The 16,148-nt window shown below is 35.8% G+C and overlaps 1 protein-coding gene across 2 annotated transcripts in view; it reads right to left on the bottom strand.

Annotated features, from left to right (window-relative positions):
* SGSM1 (small G protein signaling modulator 1) overlaps window positions 1-16,148 on the bottom strand; it is an 86,058-nt gene that overhangs the window by 11,440 nt on the left and 58,470 nt on the right. For both annotated transcript variants that reach the window (XM_072415403.1, XM_072415404.1), the window contains 12 exons: window positions 13,388-13,526; window positions 12,771-12,835; window positions 11,938-12,083; window positions 11,394-11,522; window positions 9,886-10,068; window positions 9,576-9,647; window positions 7,947-8,543; window positions 6,387-6,511; window positions 4,897-4,979; window positions 3,572-3,681; window positions 2,004-2,100; window positions 310-477 (listed from right to left, as the gene is read on the bottom strand). In XM_072415403.1, coding sequence (XP_072271504.1) covers window positions 310-477; window positions 2,004-2,100; window positions 3,572-3,681; window positions 4,897-4,979; window positions 6,387-6,511; window positions 7,947-8,543; window positions 9,576-9,647; window positions 9,886-10,068; window positions 11,394-11,522; window positions 11,938-12,083; window positions 12,771-12,835; window positions 13,388-13,526 — 1,914 coding nt within the window. The remainder of the gene's footprint in view (window positions 1-309; window positions 478-2,003; window positions 2,101-3,571; window positions 3,682-4,896; window positions 4,980-6,386; window positions 6,512-7,946; window positions 8,544-9,575; window positions 9,648-9,885; window positions 10,069-11,393; window positions 11,523-11,937; window positions 12,084-12,770; window positions 12,836-13,387; window positions 13,527-16,148) is intronic.

Raw genomic sequence — 16,148 nt, 5'->3', positions numbered from 1 at the left:
TCCAAAGTAACCCCTCCAATGCTGTGATGTCCATGGTACCACCATTGTCTGCTCATGTTCAATGTGTTTTTTTCTGGGTTCAGAGTCTTAAACCATCTTCATTTGCCTGGTCTGGATGAGGAAACTCCTGTGAATGTATGGAATTTCTTTCAGTGTACACTAGTAGGAAAAAGCACTGATAAGCCACCAGAAAATCTTTGACAGAGGAAACTTCAAAATCTCTTCTTTCATTCACAAAGGCTACCAGCCCACACTTTGATTACTACTTCTTCTATATTGCTAGAGATATACATTTCAAAACTGACTTACCATTAAAGAACTTTATTATGTCTGTAAAGTCCATATTGTTTTCCAGGATGATATCACGATAGACTTCTACCAAAGCCAAAGCAATGAAGAGGACAAAGTGAGAAGAGGACACCTGCTTGGCAGCCCAGATGGTTTCCCATACAGAGAACACATCATCATAAACCAGTTCTGTTGAAAAAAAAGTTAGAAGTCTCATTAAACACTGGCCATTACAGACAATATGCAAACATAAGGTGTTTGCTCCTGCTATAAAAACATTTCTCCCTTTCTTCATGCTTTCAGTGCCCTATGGATTTACCCAGACAAGACTGACAAAATATACAGACATTCAGAAGGGAATTCTGCCACCTAAATTATATTTTTGTTCCCAGGAAACATTTCCTAGCTGGATGCAACAATTTATTTTTTAAATCTGTTTATTGATCTGTGAAAAAATTAAGTCATACCAACAATACTCTCTATAATTGCAACTTATTCAGTCACTGAGCTGAACACAAAGAATATAACCAAGCAATATACTGAAAGCGGAACTAACGTAAAAACAAAAAAAGCCACTTACCAATATTACCACAGGTCCCTCTAGAACTGTGTTTCATACAGTCCTGCGTTGTCCTGGTTCCTTGCTTCGCCCCAGCCCTGAGGAAGAGCCAGGCGCCATCATCTCTTCTGTCTTTTGGCTGCGTCACCTGATCTCGCACTGCATATGCGTAAGATCGGCAACTTTTTTTTCAATGATTAAATAGCTCCTTCTGTGCATGTCTGGTTTTTGGGCATGTGCAGTAAAGATGGTAAAGACAGAAGGGGAGGGGTCTAACTTTTTTTTTTTAAAGGCAATTAATGGAAAGAAAAAAACAAAACACATTTTTACTTTATATAAAAAGGATATCTACCCTTCTATATAAAGTGTGGTGCTGTGAATTGTGGTGATAGGTCCACTTTGAAGTGTATATATATTATATAGTATAACTATAGAAACCCAGGTGTGTTGAAAGTTTGTAGTCTAATGTATAAAAGCTAAGTCTTTCCTCAATTTGGATGTCATAACTGAAGGCCTATATGTATATATTTGATTTTAATATGTTGTATGTTTCTCTTTTTGAAGAATTTGTTTGTTGGAAAACAGTGATTATGATTAGAATAATATTTAATTAATAATATACCTTATTATTGTGCTATAACAATATTACCTCTATTATTGGGCTAAGTGAAGTTCATCTATTTTGAGGCATATGGTACTATGGGTAGACCAGGTAGGATGACAATTTGCACCTTGGTATATCTAATAATAGTTTAATAATACTCTTTTTGGAGGCCTATTAGATTTGCATACATTTAAAAAGAAAAGCAGTAGTAAAGAAACAGCACTGCACTGCATAATATGTTGGCGCTACATAAATCCTGTTCAATAATAATTATAACAATAAAGGCCACATTTAAAGCATGCTACCTACCTCCTTGGGCCAACAGCCTTGTGCTACCCCCTCTGCCCGTGTGTACAGCAAAACTGCATTGAACTCTGCTAGTAGTGAGCTTTCTAGTTTTAGAAACCCAGAGTGGGTGAACTTCAAGCACTTGCTAATTCACCATCAAAACCAGCAAGCTTTATCTGCATTGTGGCAGTCTGCAACTTTACACAGTAATGTATGACAGTGCAAATATATCCCTTTATCACTCATTTATTAATAATTCTTCACCTCGTTTGAAGTCCAGAAGGAACCAGCGGTAACAGAAGTAGAAGTGAGTGTAATCACCATTTTGGTGCATGAGTTCAAAAAGCTCTGAATCCAGAATCTAGTGAGGAAATATGTAAGAAAGTTAGGATAAGAGTATATATGTGCAAAAAACTATTATTTGCTTAACGCTGTAATGCAGTTGTCAAAAGTCCTAAAGCTAAAATATTTCTGGGTGTTACAGCAAATGACAGAGAATATTCATTAGTTTTATCTAAAGTAGTAAAGATTTTCCATATTTCTTCACTGGTAACCACTGACACTAGGACGCAAAGTGGGCGAATAATTCCAAAAACAACCCAGACAGCACTAAAAACCTGACAGATGTTCTAACAAGTGCACTGTTTATTGACAAATGTATATATTGCAGCATGTGTCCATTTAGAGAGTTCTCCTGTCTCAAAGATCCCCGTCCTTGAATATAGGATGACAGAAAAATGCTCTGGTTGGGACACAAATAATAAATAATATTAATAAAAAATAATAATAAATCCCCCAAGAGTTCTACCCAAAAAAAATAAAAATAAGGACAACATTTTCCCAATAAGGGTAACCCTATCATGAGACGTAAGAGAAATATGGATGCTGTCTTTTCCTGAAAATGCTAGTTTACAATAAATGAATGACAGCTGAACTCAACAGTAAGATCTGGTATTTTATAGGACATCTTTCTTGAAGAAAACACTGGTAAGCAAATGGATTGTATCAAATTGTGCAAATGATGTAACTGCAATCTAAATGCAAGCATATGCATTTATTAAGTGATGAGGCTTTTTGAAGCGTTAGAAAAAAAGGAGAGAAGTTTTTTGTAATGACCAGTAGGTTGTTGCATACAGTGAAAAGGATAGTCAGGAATCAAAGTTTAGGGAAGTGCCTGTGATACCTATTTGTTTTCACAATAGTTCAGTGTATGTGTCCCCCAATTGTTTCTTAGGTTAAAAAAAAAGTAGGTACGACTTATGCAAGTATTGAGTCCTATCAATCCATCTGCAATGAGGTCTAACCACAAGGGAACCATGGTGAGTCTATTTATTCATGGAAGAAATGTGTCTTACATTTATGTAAACTTGTATAGGTATGCCAAATCGGGCTGATGCAAACTCCCATCCAGGCTGTAAAACGCACTGCACTGCAGATGTCACTGCATCCTACAGCGTCAATGTTTATCTGCAGGCTTCTATTTTATCAATGACATCTGTAGCCTGACTTCTAGGATTGAGAGGCCACAGATCTGCAAAGTGATGGCTGTCAATGCCCAATGGGGAGGGGGTGTTTATAAAAAGTATACTCATAATGGGGTTTCATACTACAGGCTTTTTACTCAGACAGACATGAAGGGGTTTAGGGGTCTACACACATTATATGAGCATAACCTAAATGCTGTCTTAAAGAACTAGAACTTACTGCCTCGTGTTTCTTTATTTGAGGATATTCAATGTGCCCACTGGTTTGAGTCTATTGGACACTTGAAGGGTAGTCAGAATTATTAGGGGAAGTGTGTTCATCTTGATTATAACAACAAAACACTATACCTGTATAAGAGATCTCATATTGGCAAAGTGTGTGTCCATGGCACCACCATGAGGAAAATTCTGGTTCATCCTTTTCATGAGCTCAGTAAAACAGCTAAAGGCCATGGCCTCTGTGGAACAATGAATGATGACAGGTACAATAAATGTTTGCAGCATATCTGCCCCACAGATCTGTGAGGTAACTACCATAAACTTTATTTCAATTAATACATTTCTATGAGATGTTATTTAACTAATGTGATGTACATATATAATTAAACTTTTGTTTATCACATGGAGACCTAGTTTATAGTTATCTACATCCCTTCAGGAAGCTTTTTGGGAAAGGTTTTGAGATATATTTGACTTTTATTGGCCTGTTCACTGGTCATTCTGTGTATCACAAATAAAATTGATACTTGTTTTTGTTAGTACATGACTTACAAATTAGGTTGTTGTGTTTATGAATTTGAAACACTAAGCCTGATTTATCAAAGCTCTCCAAGACTGCAGAAGCCTACCATGGGAGAACCAGGGTGATCCAGCAAACATATAATTTTTAGGAATTCCATTCCATGTTTGCTGGAACTCCTATGATAGTCTATCTTCAGTATTGGGGTCTTTACCCATGTTTTCATACTATATTTTGCATTAAAAAAACCTTCATAGCTCTTACCTGTATTCAGGTTTATTTTTCATTTCTAGGGGTGTGGTTCAAGCATATAATCAGGAAGGAGATGATTTCTTCCTTTCAGTTAGTTAAAACTAACTAGTTGGCAAATATTTTCAGTCCTGGAACAGAACCATTCCAGGTTCTCCCATGATAGTCTATCTTCTCCAGACTTGGAGAGCTTTAATAGAGTAAGTCCTATCCCTCCAGAAACAGTCTGTGCACACTTCTTTAATTGGCTGCTGAGCTGACAATCAGGTTTGGGCAAGCCTCCTGCAGTCCTGATATGTAGCCCAACAGCCAACTGAATGACTTTGCCCATGTATGACTTTTAGACTAAGACCCATAATGTCTTATAATTCATGATTTCTGAAATGTCTTGACCTTCAATGACAATATATGCTGCTCCTTTTATCTGGTACTGTAATGCACACTAATGAACTGTAATACAACATAAGTATATTTCCTTAATGAAATAATAGAACATGGATATAAAGATGAGTTTTGAACAGACTAATTTAGATCTGCATTTTGAACTTCTTTGTGTGCTGCTGGTAAAGGGTTACCTATCAGAAATAACATTAAAATAAGGGATGTGGGTGATTTAGACTGACAAAAGTGATTATATTGTAATAGTTAAAGTTGGCAGTTAATGCAAATAAAGAATGTGTCATACCATCATCTAGTATTACCAAAAGTGGAGCCAGAAGATCACACATTCCTTGCACATATCCAATCTCAATGTGTTGCCACACATAGCTGAGAAAAAGCACAAAAGCAAGAATAATATTAGCAGACAACTTGCAAGCAGCAGCAAATACTTCCAACAACAGACTGATTTATTAAATCAGAAAAATTCACCAATCCTGCACAGGAGGAAAATTTGTTTTATGCACCACAATCAGCTTGTATTCTGAAAAGAACAGAATCCACTGTAAAAATAATTCCATCCTAAATTAGCACCCTAATGCACATTATTACAGAATTTCCATTTACCTTATTCACTATCAACAACCTAGTTTGGATATCAGAGTTATCCTACCCAGACCTACCTAGATATCTGAGTTTGAGACTGTTCCTAGAAACCGAAGGTCACTTTCTGAAGTTCTATGTTTTAAGTAAGTTGTACTTGTTTGATAGTTTTAAAAGTTTTACTATCATTTTGTTGTTAGGTACTAAAACTTTGATATTGTACTTGACAACGCATTGCTATAATTTTCCAACACTGCTTCTTTACTGTCAATAGGTTTTTTTTTTAATTTGTTTGGAAAGATGCTGGATTACAAAAAAAAGTAGTTACTAGACTCTAAGAACTTGGGTGAACATACCAAAATGAGAGAAAGAAGACAGCCTTAAGGTCAGCCTTTTCCCCAATGACACAGAAAAAAGGGGAGTTCTATTTAACCTTCCAGCCTCCGGGGTCAAGTATATTTAACCAATTATCAGGAGGAGAAGGGGAGGGGGGGAGGGAGGATCTTTACCCACAATTTTATTACTTCTTCCAAACCAGAAGGAAACCAATGAAATATTTTCAAGTTTATTAGACAGATTGTGGTCCATATCTTGGATCAAAAATTTAGTTTCCTACATGTAGACAAGGGTGTAAGGGCCAAACCCCAGGTACATTATGTCACTGCCCTAAGGCTATGGGTAAGAATTCCCCGACACTTGCTGCCCTTGAGGCCTAAACTCATGTTGCTATCCAATGCTGTCTTTTATGTTTTAAGAAACTGAGAAAGTATTAAATGCATATCCCTTATTTTGGGTGAAGGGTTAATCTTTCAACACTAAGGCCGGGTACACACATGCAATATTTGTCGTTGGAAAGGATCTTTCATGAACCTTTCCATCAACAAAAAACTGCATGATGCATGAACAAGCGTTGCCATTCTGCTCTATGGAGGGGGGGGTGAAAGACGGAGCGGCACCCCGCTGCGATCTTCCCCCTTCACTTTCATTACGAGCGTTCCTCGACCGCCATCTGTGGATCGGCCAGGACAGTTGTCCAGACAACAGATGACGAGTGCTATACAGACGCCAGATTCTCGTCCGATATAAGCCCTGAGGAGATTATCAGACAAGAATCATCTGACGTGTGTAGGTAGACTAAGTCAGGCTGTTAGCAGAAAACCACTGTCAGACTTTCATTTTGACCATAATGGGTACCTGCACATAACATTTCGAAGCTTCTCTAGATTGGTGGGAGTGAAATAACAATAATTACGATCACATCTCTGAACATCTTTCTCGATACGGTGCAAGTTAATTGTGTACATGTCCAACACTTCTTGCTAAATAAAAAAAGAGGGACAAAAAGGATGAAATTAGTGGAAATAATTTCAGATAAAAGTTGCAGAATATATAATCATATGGATAAATACAGCTCATGGAACATGCTATCCAAGTGTAAAGAATGGTGGGAGACTCTGTTTTTCAGTTCTTCTACTATATAAATAGGGGTCAGTCCTGACACGACATACATACATGGATACTGTCCATGAGTAGAAGCACAATATTGTAAAAGGGATCTTTCTATAAATAAATTAGATCAAGTGAAAATCAGGAGTATGTATGAATACAAATGCTAAAATATAATTAGATATGTAGGGGGTAAAATATTTTGCCTGTGATTTTGTACAATATCAAAATTTTGCCTTAAAATATATGTTTTTTGCCAACTGTGTACCATTGGGTAGTTTTCCTTCTCTTCTTGTTTTGCACAATTGTACTGTGTTTTTTTAAGAAATGTGCAAAGTTTTTTACCTTAAAAAAAACTACCAGCAACAGGTCTTCCTGTAAGACTGACAATCTTTAAAAAGGAACTATACTCATTGGTGGGTGGTGAGCTTCTGAAATAATCAGCAAATATGCCACAGAATTTCCCTAGGTGCAGCCCCCCTGCAGCAATAACAGGTCCAGGATCTGTCATCACTGCATTCGAGGAAGCTGCTATCTTTGCTGCCTGCTCAATGGAGGTCTTCGCGAGGGCGTAAATTTCCTTTCAGCCATTGGGTGGCCACGGATGATATAAATGCTTTGCATACACTTACACAGGAACAAACACTGAGCTGAGCTCTACACTACACAACACAAGGGCCGTACAGTGTAGAGCTTTAGTTTATGACAAAGGATACGTTGCATGTCCCTTTTGTAAATTAGCTCTAGCTCCTGGTGACATTTTTTAGTTTAGGTATGCTTTAAGTCATTGACGTTGGGCTGCCTATTAGGTCTACAAGATGGACAGCTCAAGGACCGACTGAAGAAGCTCGCACTTTAGGCTGATGTGGGTGGTGTAGGATTGTGAGCCTGAAACAAGTTTTTTTTAGCATTGTCTCCAGGTAAGAAACTCACAAACAACAAATAAAAATATTCTAAAAATTGATTTAGTGTTTACATAAATGTTTATGATTTAGTTGCACTTTTCCTCCAAATCAACACATCTAAATATTGGCACAGTTTACTGAGTTGCCATTTCCAGAATTGAGACTTAAAAAATCAAATTCAAATTAGTTACATCTCATTATTTATGGCAATGCATATTTTTAGTTGCAGTACACAAATTAATGTGGAAGTAGACATATATGGAAACAATAATATAGAGATTAAATGTGATTATGTTATATCAGAGCAAAAATTAATAAATTCTTTGTCTTTCATTCCTTAATGCATACCTTATATGGTATCACAAGACATAAGAGAGCAAAGAAAGGCATGCAAGATACCTACAGAATATGTCACTCCGGTGGAAGAGACTGGAGACACTTCAGACATGGTCTTGTCAATAACAACCAATGAATCATGTTGTGGATACAAGCTTTCCATCTCTGGCTCCTCTGATAAATTGTCCTCACTTCCCACCAAACTTTCTTTCTCAGCTTCACTGTCTGGCCAGGCTTCCACAACAGAAAGCATTGCAGTTTCCTTATCAGGCAAAATGTCCTCTGTACTTTCAGCAATTGATAAAAAGTCATCCAAGCTTTCATTGGCTGTGGTTTCTGTGTCCAAACTGTCCTGAACAGCAAGATCCTCTTCTACTCTTTTGCCATCAACATTACTGTCTAAGCTTGACTGTTTCTTTCCACCTGCTAACCCAGGTTTCATATGAAGGTAAAGCGCATTTTTGCTGGTATCCGTTGATGCATTTTCATCTGTACTAAAACTATGCTCTGAATACCCAGATGTGATAGAGAAGTTTCTGGAGGATGGGTGACCAGAATCTGGAGAGCTTGTTCCATTCGGTACAGTTCCATTAGGTATTTTTGAGGGTTTACTCTCCTCACTTCTAGCATCTAATTGATCGGCCTCTTCCACCGATTCAAAAACCTGTGTATATAAATTGTTTTGTTTAGAATAAAAAATGATTAACTTTCAGATAGGTCAAGACAAGTTTATATAATAAGATATAAATCAACATTAGTAAAGACAAAATATATAGGTTAAATATTTTTCACTGTATGTGAACACAAAACTATCTTTAAGCCTTGAACGGAGTAGGAAACTGTTAAATTACTATAAGGTTTATACCACTGTCAGCATCCTGGTCACTGTCTAATTTTGTTACTGTGACAAGACAAAGTGGCAGAAATTCAAAATTTTGAGTGGAGGTGGGGGTCATTTGTCTACTTGTTCTGGTGACAACTATCAAGCATGAAAATTGGAGACATTTCTTCCTATTTACTGTTGTGTCTCCAAAACAGAAAATGAAGTGAAATCCCCCCCCAACAGAGACAGTATAAAATACATGGCAAGGGGTTTAAATTTTACCTTTTTATTTTAAGGGCAAATAGAAAAGTTATGGCAATTGATACACATTAAATAGTAAGTCCAAATCTGTATGAAAGTATGGTTGGTCAACAATCAATAAAATCCAAACCCAATTTAAATGCTATGTATGTTTTTGGAGCAAATTGGAATTAAACAGATCTTCATCAAAAGAACAGAGGCATTATTATGGAATTTTAAAGACTTGATTGTGAGAACCAATCTCCACTGACAATCACAACTTAAAGATTTAAAAAAAATAATTTTTATGTTACCTTAAATCTTAAATATTTGTACAGGGTCATCCTACTGCTAACGCTCACTCTGTTAACTGCACATGGTAAGTATATGTTTTTGGGATGTGGGATGAAACCAAAAGCGGATAGCAAACATATACAAACACATGGTGACAAAAATACAAGCTCAATGCAGGCTGTGTCCTGGCAAAGATAGAGTATGCTGTAATTTAAAAAGCATATTAAAAAGACCAAAGCTGTACATTCCAGCTTTCTTTTATTTCTAGTGAATAGATTTAGCAGCACTCTAAAGATAAGATTCAAGAGTTAAACATTTGCCTATTGAATACATTTTTACCTGTGTACTTGCACTGGAGTCACTTTGTAGGCGTGCATGGTTTTGTCTGTCTGAACTGCAACTTTGAGAAGACTGAAAAACAAGTCAAACAACATTTCAGCTTAAATAAAAAAAACACTAGCTAAAAGTGTAGTTGTGAAAGAAACAAACTGAAAATACAATTACAGCCTAAATGAAGGAAAAAAACTAGAAGTATATTTGTGAAAAGCACCAAGAAGGAACTGAAAATATTTAAAACTGCTGGAAAAAAAATATATATTGATGAAATAATTATTGTCCAGCACAAAGCACTCGTGCAGTTGAAACTGACCTCATTGCTGACTGTGGAGTCTCTGTGCATCATCCTCTGAATCTGGATATCTAGACTGGCTCCAGAAGAACACTTCAACAAAGCAGCGGCATGGGACTCCTTTTCTCTCTGCCGCACAATAGCCTCACACCCCAGCCACTCTGCCATGGTTTGTTCATAGCAAGTGCGAATTTGCTCATCTACCTATGGCAGGGACAAAATACAGAATGCAAATCTAGAATCTGTTTATAACTGAAAGGTTCCAATAATAATGAAACACAGTTAACTTCATCAAATCACAGGTGGTACCTTGTTTTTGTTACTGAAAAGACAACTTAACAGCCAGCAAAGTTTTTGTATTCCCAAAATACTACTTTACATAAATTATAATTTAGAAAGCAGCCAGGCTGCAAGCATTTTTACACAGAGGCAAGCAATGGCAGCCACCTTACTTCACAAATGACTAAACACTGAGAGTCAGTCTACATATTACACCTTAAGTACACTACATCCAGGAAGACTTTTCTGAAGTGCATATATAGTGGAAATGCACCAACATCACCAGTTTTCCCAACTCTAAGCTATCACTAGTATGAGTACTGTACATGTCATTATAAATTCTTTAAAGAGGGAGGACAGTATAGTACTGGAGGACTGTTGATGTTTACCTCCCTTTCTTTCACAAGGGCAGTAAACACCATATACTGTTTGCACTTAACAAAGAAAATTATACAAAACAGGGCTTTAGGAATAGGCCAGGTATTTGCTATGTCCAGACACCTGTTTGCTGTAGACACCATCCACTGGTGAGAAGTATTTGCACTTTTTTCACAGTATGTGCAGCACGTGTATACTGTACACTTTGTTACATGTGTACTCATATAATGTGTGTAACAAACTCTTCACTATCAGACTGCACACTGTTGGTAAGATTTTGTTACACACTTTACTTAAGGATACAGTGCCATCTACTGGTGTGTAACCTGTGTTTAATTTAGGATAACCTGTCCCTCAAAATGCCATTAGACAAAGAAAAAGTTTATACTGGGGTCGCACACTAGTGGATAGTGCTGTGCCCTCATGTAATGTGTAAAACAAATGCTTATCCTCAGTGTGCAGTTTATTAATAAAAAGTTTGTTACACACTGTACATGAGGACATAGCTCCATCTACTGACTAATTGACATCAACAATCATAAACAAAAGATTTCAAACAAGTGACTCATCATAAATAACTAAGTACAAAAAAAAACAGATTGAGCCCATGTTTTTTTACATATTGTTCCCTTTTAAACAAATGTTTTAAAAGTAACACACCATGGATATATTTAGTGCATTTAGTAAGTTTATATTCCAGTATGTAAGGTAATACTTTTTATATTAAAAACATTTCCAGCTAGAATAAAAAACAAATTAACAACACATTAAAAGGAACTGTATGGTCACAGGTCTTCATTATTCTGAATATCATTTACACTTTTTATGGAATGAGCTGTTCTTTTCCTGTCAGTCTTAAAAAAAACACAAACCTCTTTTCTATCTTCTTCTGTCATACCAAACCGATAGTGTCCAAGAAGAAAAGGCCAGACTTCCTTCCTGATCTCATGCTGGATTCCTCCATAGTAAATGAGTCGTAACAATTCTTGTTCTTCATAATTCTGATTAACAAGAAAGAAACACGTGTAAAAGAGTTTAGAATGTGTGTCACTATCAGAAGATAAATGTAATAAACATAAAAAATGAAGTGTTTCAGCAACTTTATTTGAACTGAAGTCTACAAGTATAATAAAAAGGAAACTGTGATTTCCTCTGAAAATGCCAGGTATCTGGTTGTCGTGTTGATATCAATACTTTGAATTAGAGTCCAAAAACAACTATGCAGTGAGTGCCTTTCTTTTTACAGAGTTACAGACAAACAGCATAATAAAAAAAATCAGCAATGTCAGCCTATAATTCTTTTGTAACAGGTTTTCTTTAAAAATTGGATGAGAAATGGGGTGGGGAGTTTAGGGCCCTTTATATTAGGAAGGCACCTATGCTTTAGAGATCAATTATATTTTTAGATGTACTTACTGTGCTGTCTTCTAAATATTTTTGCCAAAATTCCACAGTTAGACCTCCACTGGCATCCAATGGCACATCAGGATACACAATTTTATGATTTACCAGAGCTGATAAATGTGTTCTTACAGTAGACAAATGTCTGCAGTAGGCCAACCCTGTATTAATTACAACATTACCAGTCAATTAATACCAGAAATGATTACAGGATCCTTGTTATAAATAAACTCTGCTGAAGGTATAAAGTTCCTAAACATACAATTAATGTATGTTTAGAGCTTCCTGCTATCCTCCACCCCCACACATTCTTCTTGATCTATCACTGTAATGGGTTTCCCCACTGGCCAACAAAATTGTGGCAAAGTCAAGAAAAAGTCAAGTTATTACCTGCAAGAACAGCAGGCATTTAGTTTTACCAGCAGAATATTAAAACAGTGGAGGATTGGGAACCTTTTAATTGGCAAACATCCAATGCCCTTTCAGGATGTGAACAGTTTGCTGTTGGATAAGGGAAAAGCACCACAAAAAGTGTGCTTATGGGATTGGTAGCTACAATTGAAGGTTGGTTTAATCAATTACTGTATCATACAATTTCACATATATTTCTAATAAAAAGAAAAACTGCTTTAGGAGAAAATGTCTGTAGCATTGTGACAATTATATGGATTTCCCCAAGTGTAATACTAAAAAGTACCATTTCATCACGAATAATCTAAACATTCATCAACATTCATGTAAATATGCACACATACATGCATTTTATACTGCTGCTGTCAAAACATGGCAAAAGGTGGTCCCACTAAAAAAAAAAATTTAATAAAGAATATTATTTGGAGAGTACTTACAGCCATAAAAAGCTCTCGAGACAATCTGATACTTCATATTGTCACATAACATTTTGAGGGGAGCTCTAAAAAGAGATATCAGTTTGAACAATTTTTTCATAAAAATTTCACATAAAATCTATTTTCATACATATCAACAAAATATGTCTAGCAAGATTGGTTTAAATGTCTCTGCGTTTCCTAGTGATCACCAAATATAGCTCTGACATATAGCTTAGCACTGCACAAAGATCAGCGCTGCACTCACATGATTCATATGTCTAGCAAATTTGGTTGAAATGTGTTGATGCGTTTCCTAGTGATGACATACACACATCCAAATATAGCTCTGACATATAGCACAATGCTGTACAAAGATGACTGGTGCACTCAAATGAGTCTCAGTCATATATATAGCAAGTTTGGTTGAAATGTCTCCATGCGTTTTCGAGTGATGGTGGAACATACATACACACACACATACATACAATTTTATATATATATATATATATATATGTACACACACACACACCGAATATATGTTATGGCCACACTTGGTATACTATCATTTATAACGTAATATTGTTAGTCTACTCAGATTAATACGTAAAATACTGCTAGGTTCCAGCATAACATACCTTTCATGATTGCAGCCATTGGCTGGACCCCCATCTGAAGAGCCACTCTGTGAGCATGAGGAACAGGAGGATTTGCGAGTACTAGGCTGCCACATAGAAGGTAACCCAACCCCCTGAGGATCTATAAAATCCTGTGGCACTATGGAAGTGGAAAAAAACAAGATAAAGGTAAATGTCTCTTGTGTAAGTCAACATCCAAAGTAAACTGGCTTAAATATTTGGTATTTTTGTACATTACTAAAAAATCTAAATGTTAGTACAATACTGTTCATTCTATACAGAATTCAATCCAAAGTGACATCTGTTACACAAAAATGTTGATTATTTTTTGCTTGTGACTTCAATTCTGCCCACATCCATAGTATGTATAGTTTTTAGAATTTTTGGTGTTGTATCTTGTTCATGATGATTTGTTGTTGACCCTTCTGACATGATGACACCTCTGAGTTATTTCTACATTTTGGTTACCTCTCTATTGGGTTCCTGATTTGATACTTCATTTCTGGCTTTTATGTATTTATTGCAAGGGTTGTTTACACTCTCCAGTTTATCTAAGTATCCTTCACTTTGCAGTTTAAGACTCTCTTTTAAGCAACCTTAAAGTTCACCCATTTTCCATACAAAGCTACATACATTTTCCATACATAGGTACATACAATTTTATTTACATAAATAATTATACGCTAACAGAAAGGTAAACAATAAATGTTATTGTATAAAAAGAGTGGTAAAACAAATTATTACTTATGTGTGTATGAATAGCCATACTTTTTTAAATTTCTGAATAGTTAAGGGCAGGGTTAACCTGTACCTAGGTTTTTTTGGGCTGTCCATATTTATCATTGGGAAAATTTCCCACTTACTGCTCTAGAGATACAACAAGAAGTTAGAGGAAATCTTGCAAAGTGAGGAGCAATCTCCGTTTACACAGTTGTTGCCAAAACTGATATCCCTATTATAAGGTTTTCCCTAACCTATTGTTATGGACACATCCTTAAATGTTGGAACTAAATCTTGACAGTAAATCTAACCAGATAATTACAGGTATTTACCCCCCACTCAATTAATCAATCAAAAAAAAAGTTTTGCCTAGAGATACCCCTTTAAAAAACTGTCTACCTGCAAAAAATAGGAAAAACTGAAATATGATTCTATACTGTTTATTCCATACTGATTCACTATTTTACAGACTTTGTTTTTGAGTCCATAGCAGCAGGAACCTATTTTTTTAGTAGGTGATTTATGTCAGATCCCTAAATTTGGAATTAGTCAGTATTCGTGATCACCAATTCCCTGAATTCACTATTCTCTCTTTTTCTTACAGGTATGATCATCAGTTTCTGTACATTACATTGAGTAGATTTTGGTGCCATACACTTGTCTAATAGAACTATGCCTGAATATGCTATGTAGTGCAATTTTTCAATTTTATTTAGTTACAATTCATATAAATCCTTTATTACAAACTAACATAGAGCAGGTAAGGAAAAGATTCATATTCTCTCATACCTAGATAACTCTTTAGTCCAGCTAATGAAACTTATCATACTATGGCTGAAAATTTACTGAATCCTCCAGCAGAACCACCCAGTACAGACAGTAGAAAATGAATAACATTGAGATGAAGAACATTTTATGGAAAAAAAAATTACTCAGCTAAAATCTAATTTTTCAGCCATCTTTAGCTGTAAAAACAGAAATAAAAAATCTGGCACAGCACAATCAACGACTAAAATGAGCTGCAAAAGTTGTGTATGTTTGTGCTGTTGGGGAATTCAGGGAGGGAACACCATGTCAGCCACACAGGATGGGACTGCTCATTATATTCACCAGGACACTGTATATCACTCACAATCAATTTCTAAAATAAATATTATGCATCTAATATGCCCATTTATTTGCTGGATGTTAATACCTTTTAATGGGAAGGTACGTATACCTCAATTTAGGGTAACATCTAGTTGCTGTTTTTATTGCAAAACTGTTCAATGACCTTGCTTTTCCTTGCTTAATAGATGAAATGTCTCCAGTTCCAAGAGCTGTAATTATGATTTATATGCTGTACTGCAATCCCAGCGTAAGTTTAGCTAGGCCCTGTCCATCATCCAAATGCACATCTATAAAAAAAACTTCCCAGTTTTGTCTTATCTTTTTTCTTAGTCTTTAACTAAACATGTATTATTAATAATAATAATAATAATAAGAAGAAGAAGAAGAAGAATGTGTGCTCTTGACAAACGATTGCAGAGGCTTCCTCCTTCAATCAGTGTGCAATCTCTTGTAAATACATATGTTCCATGCAGTCTAAAAATATGGTAGGTATCATTTATGAGTATTGGCACTGAAGATGTAGAATCAAACAAGTATTTGAAGCAGATGACTTCCTTGATGACTCTTCCCTTATGCAGTTACTTAAGATTGCAGTAATGCAGATTACAGAAGTTGAAAGTAAGCAGTGCTATATTTACACTGACCTGGGCTTGTAAAATGAATATAAATCTCAAGAAACAGGGGAAGAATATATAAGGAGCTAGGAGGTCATTTATTATATGCAATATTGCTTACCATCCCTGGATTTATTAAACTTGGTAACGTGTAATGCCTTTCAACAGTTATTCTTTTGATAGGTATTATTTACAATGAACAACATTAAAATCATCTTTTAGTTTTAGGTAAGTTAGGTTTGTTTAATGTGATAAAGCTGTACATTGAGGAGATATGTTGGTAAAATTGCAGGATCTTTATGAAACATAATCTAAAT

The sequence above is a fragment of the Pyxicephalus adspersus genome, chromosome 6 (assembly GCF_032062135.1).
Source record: "Pyxicephalus adspersus chromosome 6, UCB_Pads_2.0, whole genome shotgun sequence".
Lineage (NCBI taxonomy): Eukaryota > Metazoa > Chordata > Amphibia > Anura > Pyxicephalidae > Pyxicephalus > Pyxicephalus adspersus.
The sequence above is the reverse complement of the archived record's forward strand: the minus strand, read 5'-3'. Positions and strand labels throughout refer to the sequence as shown.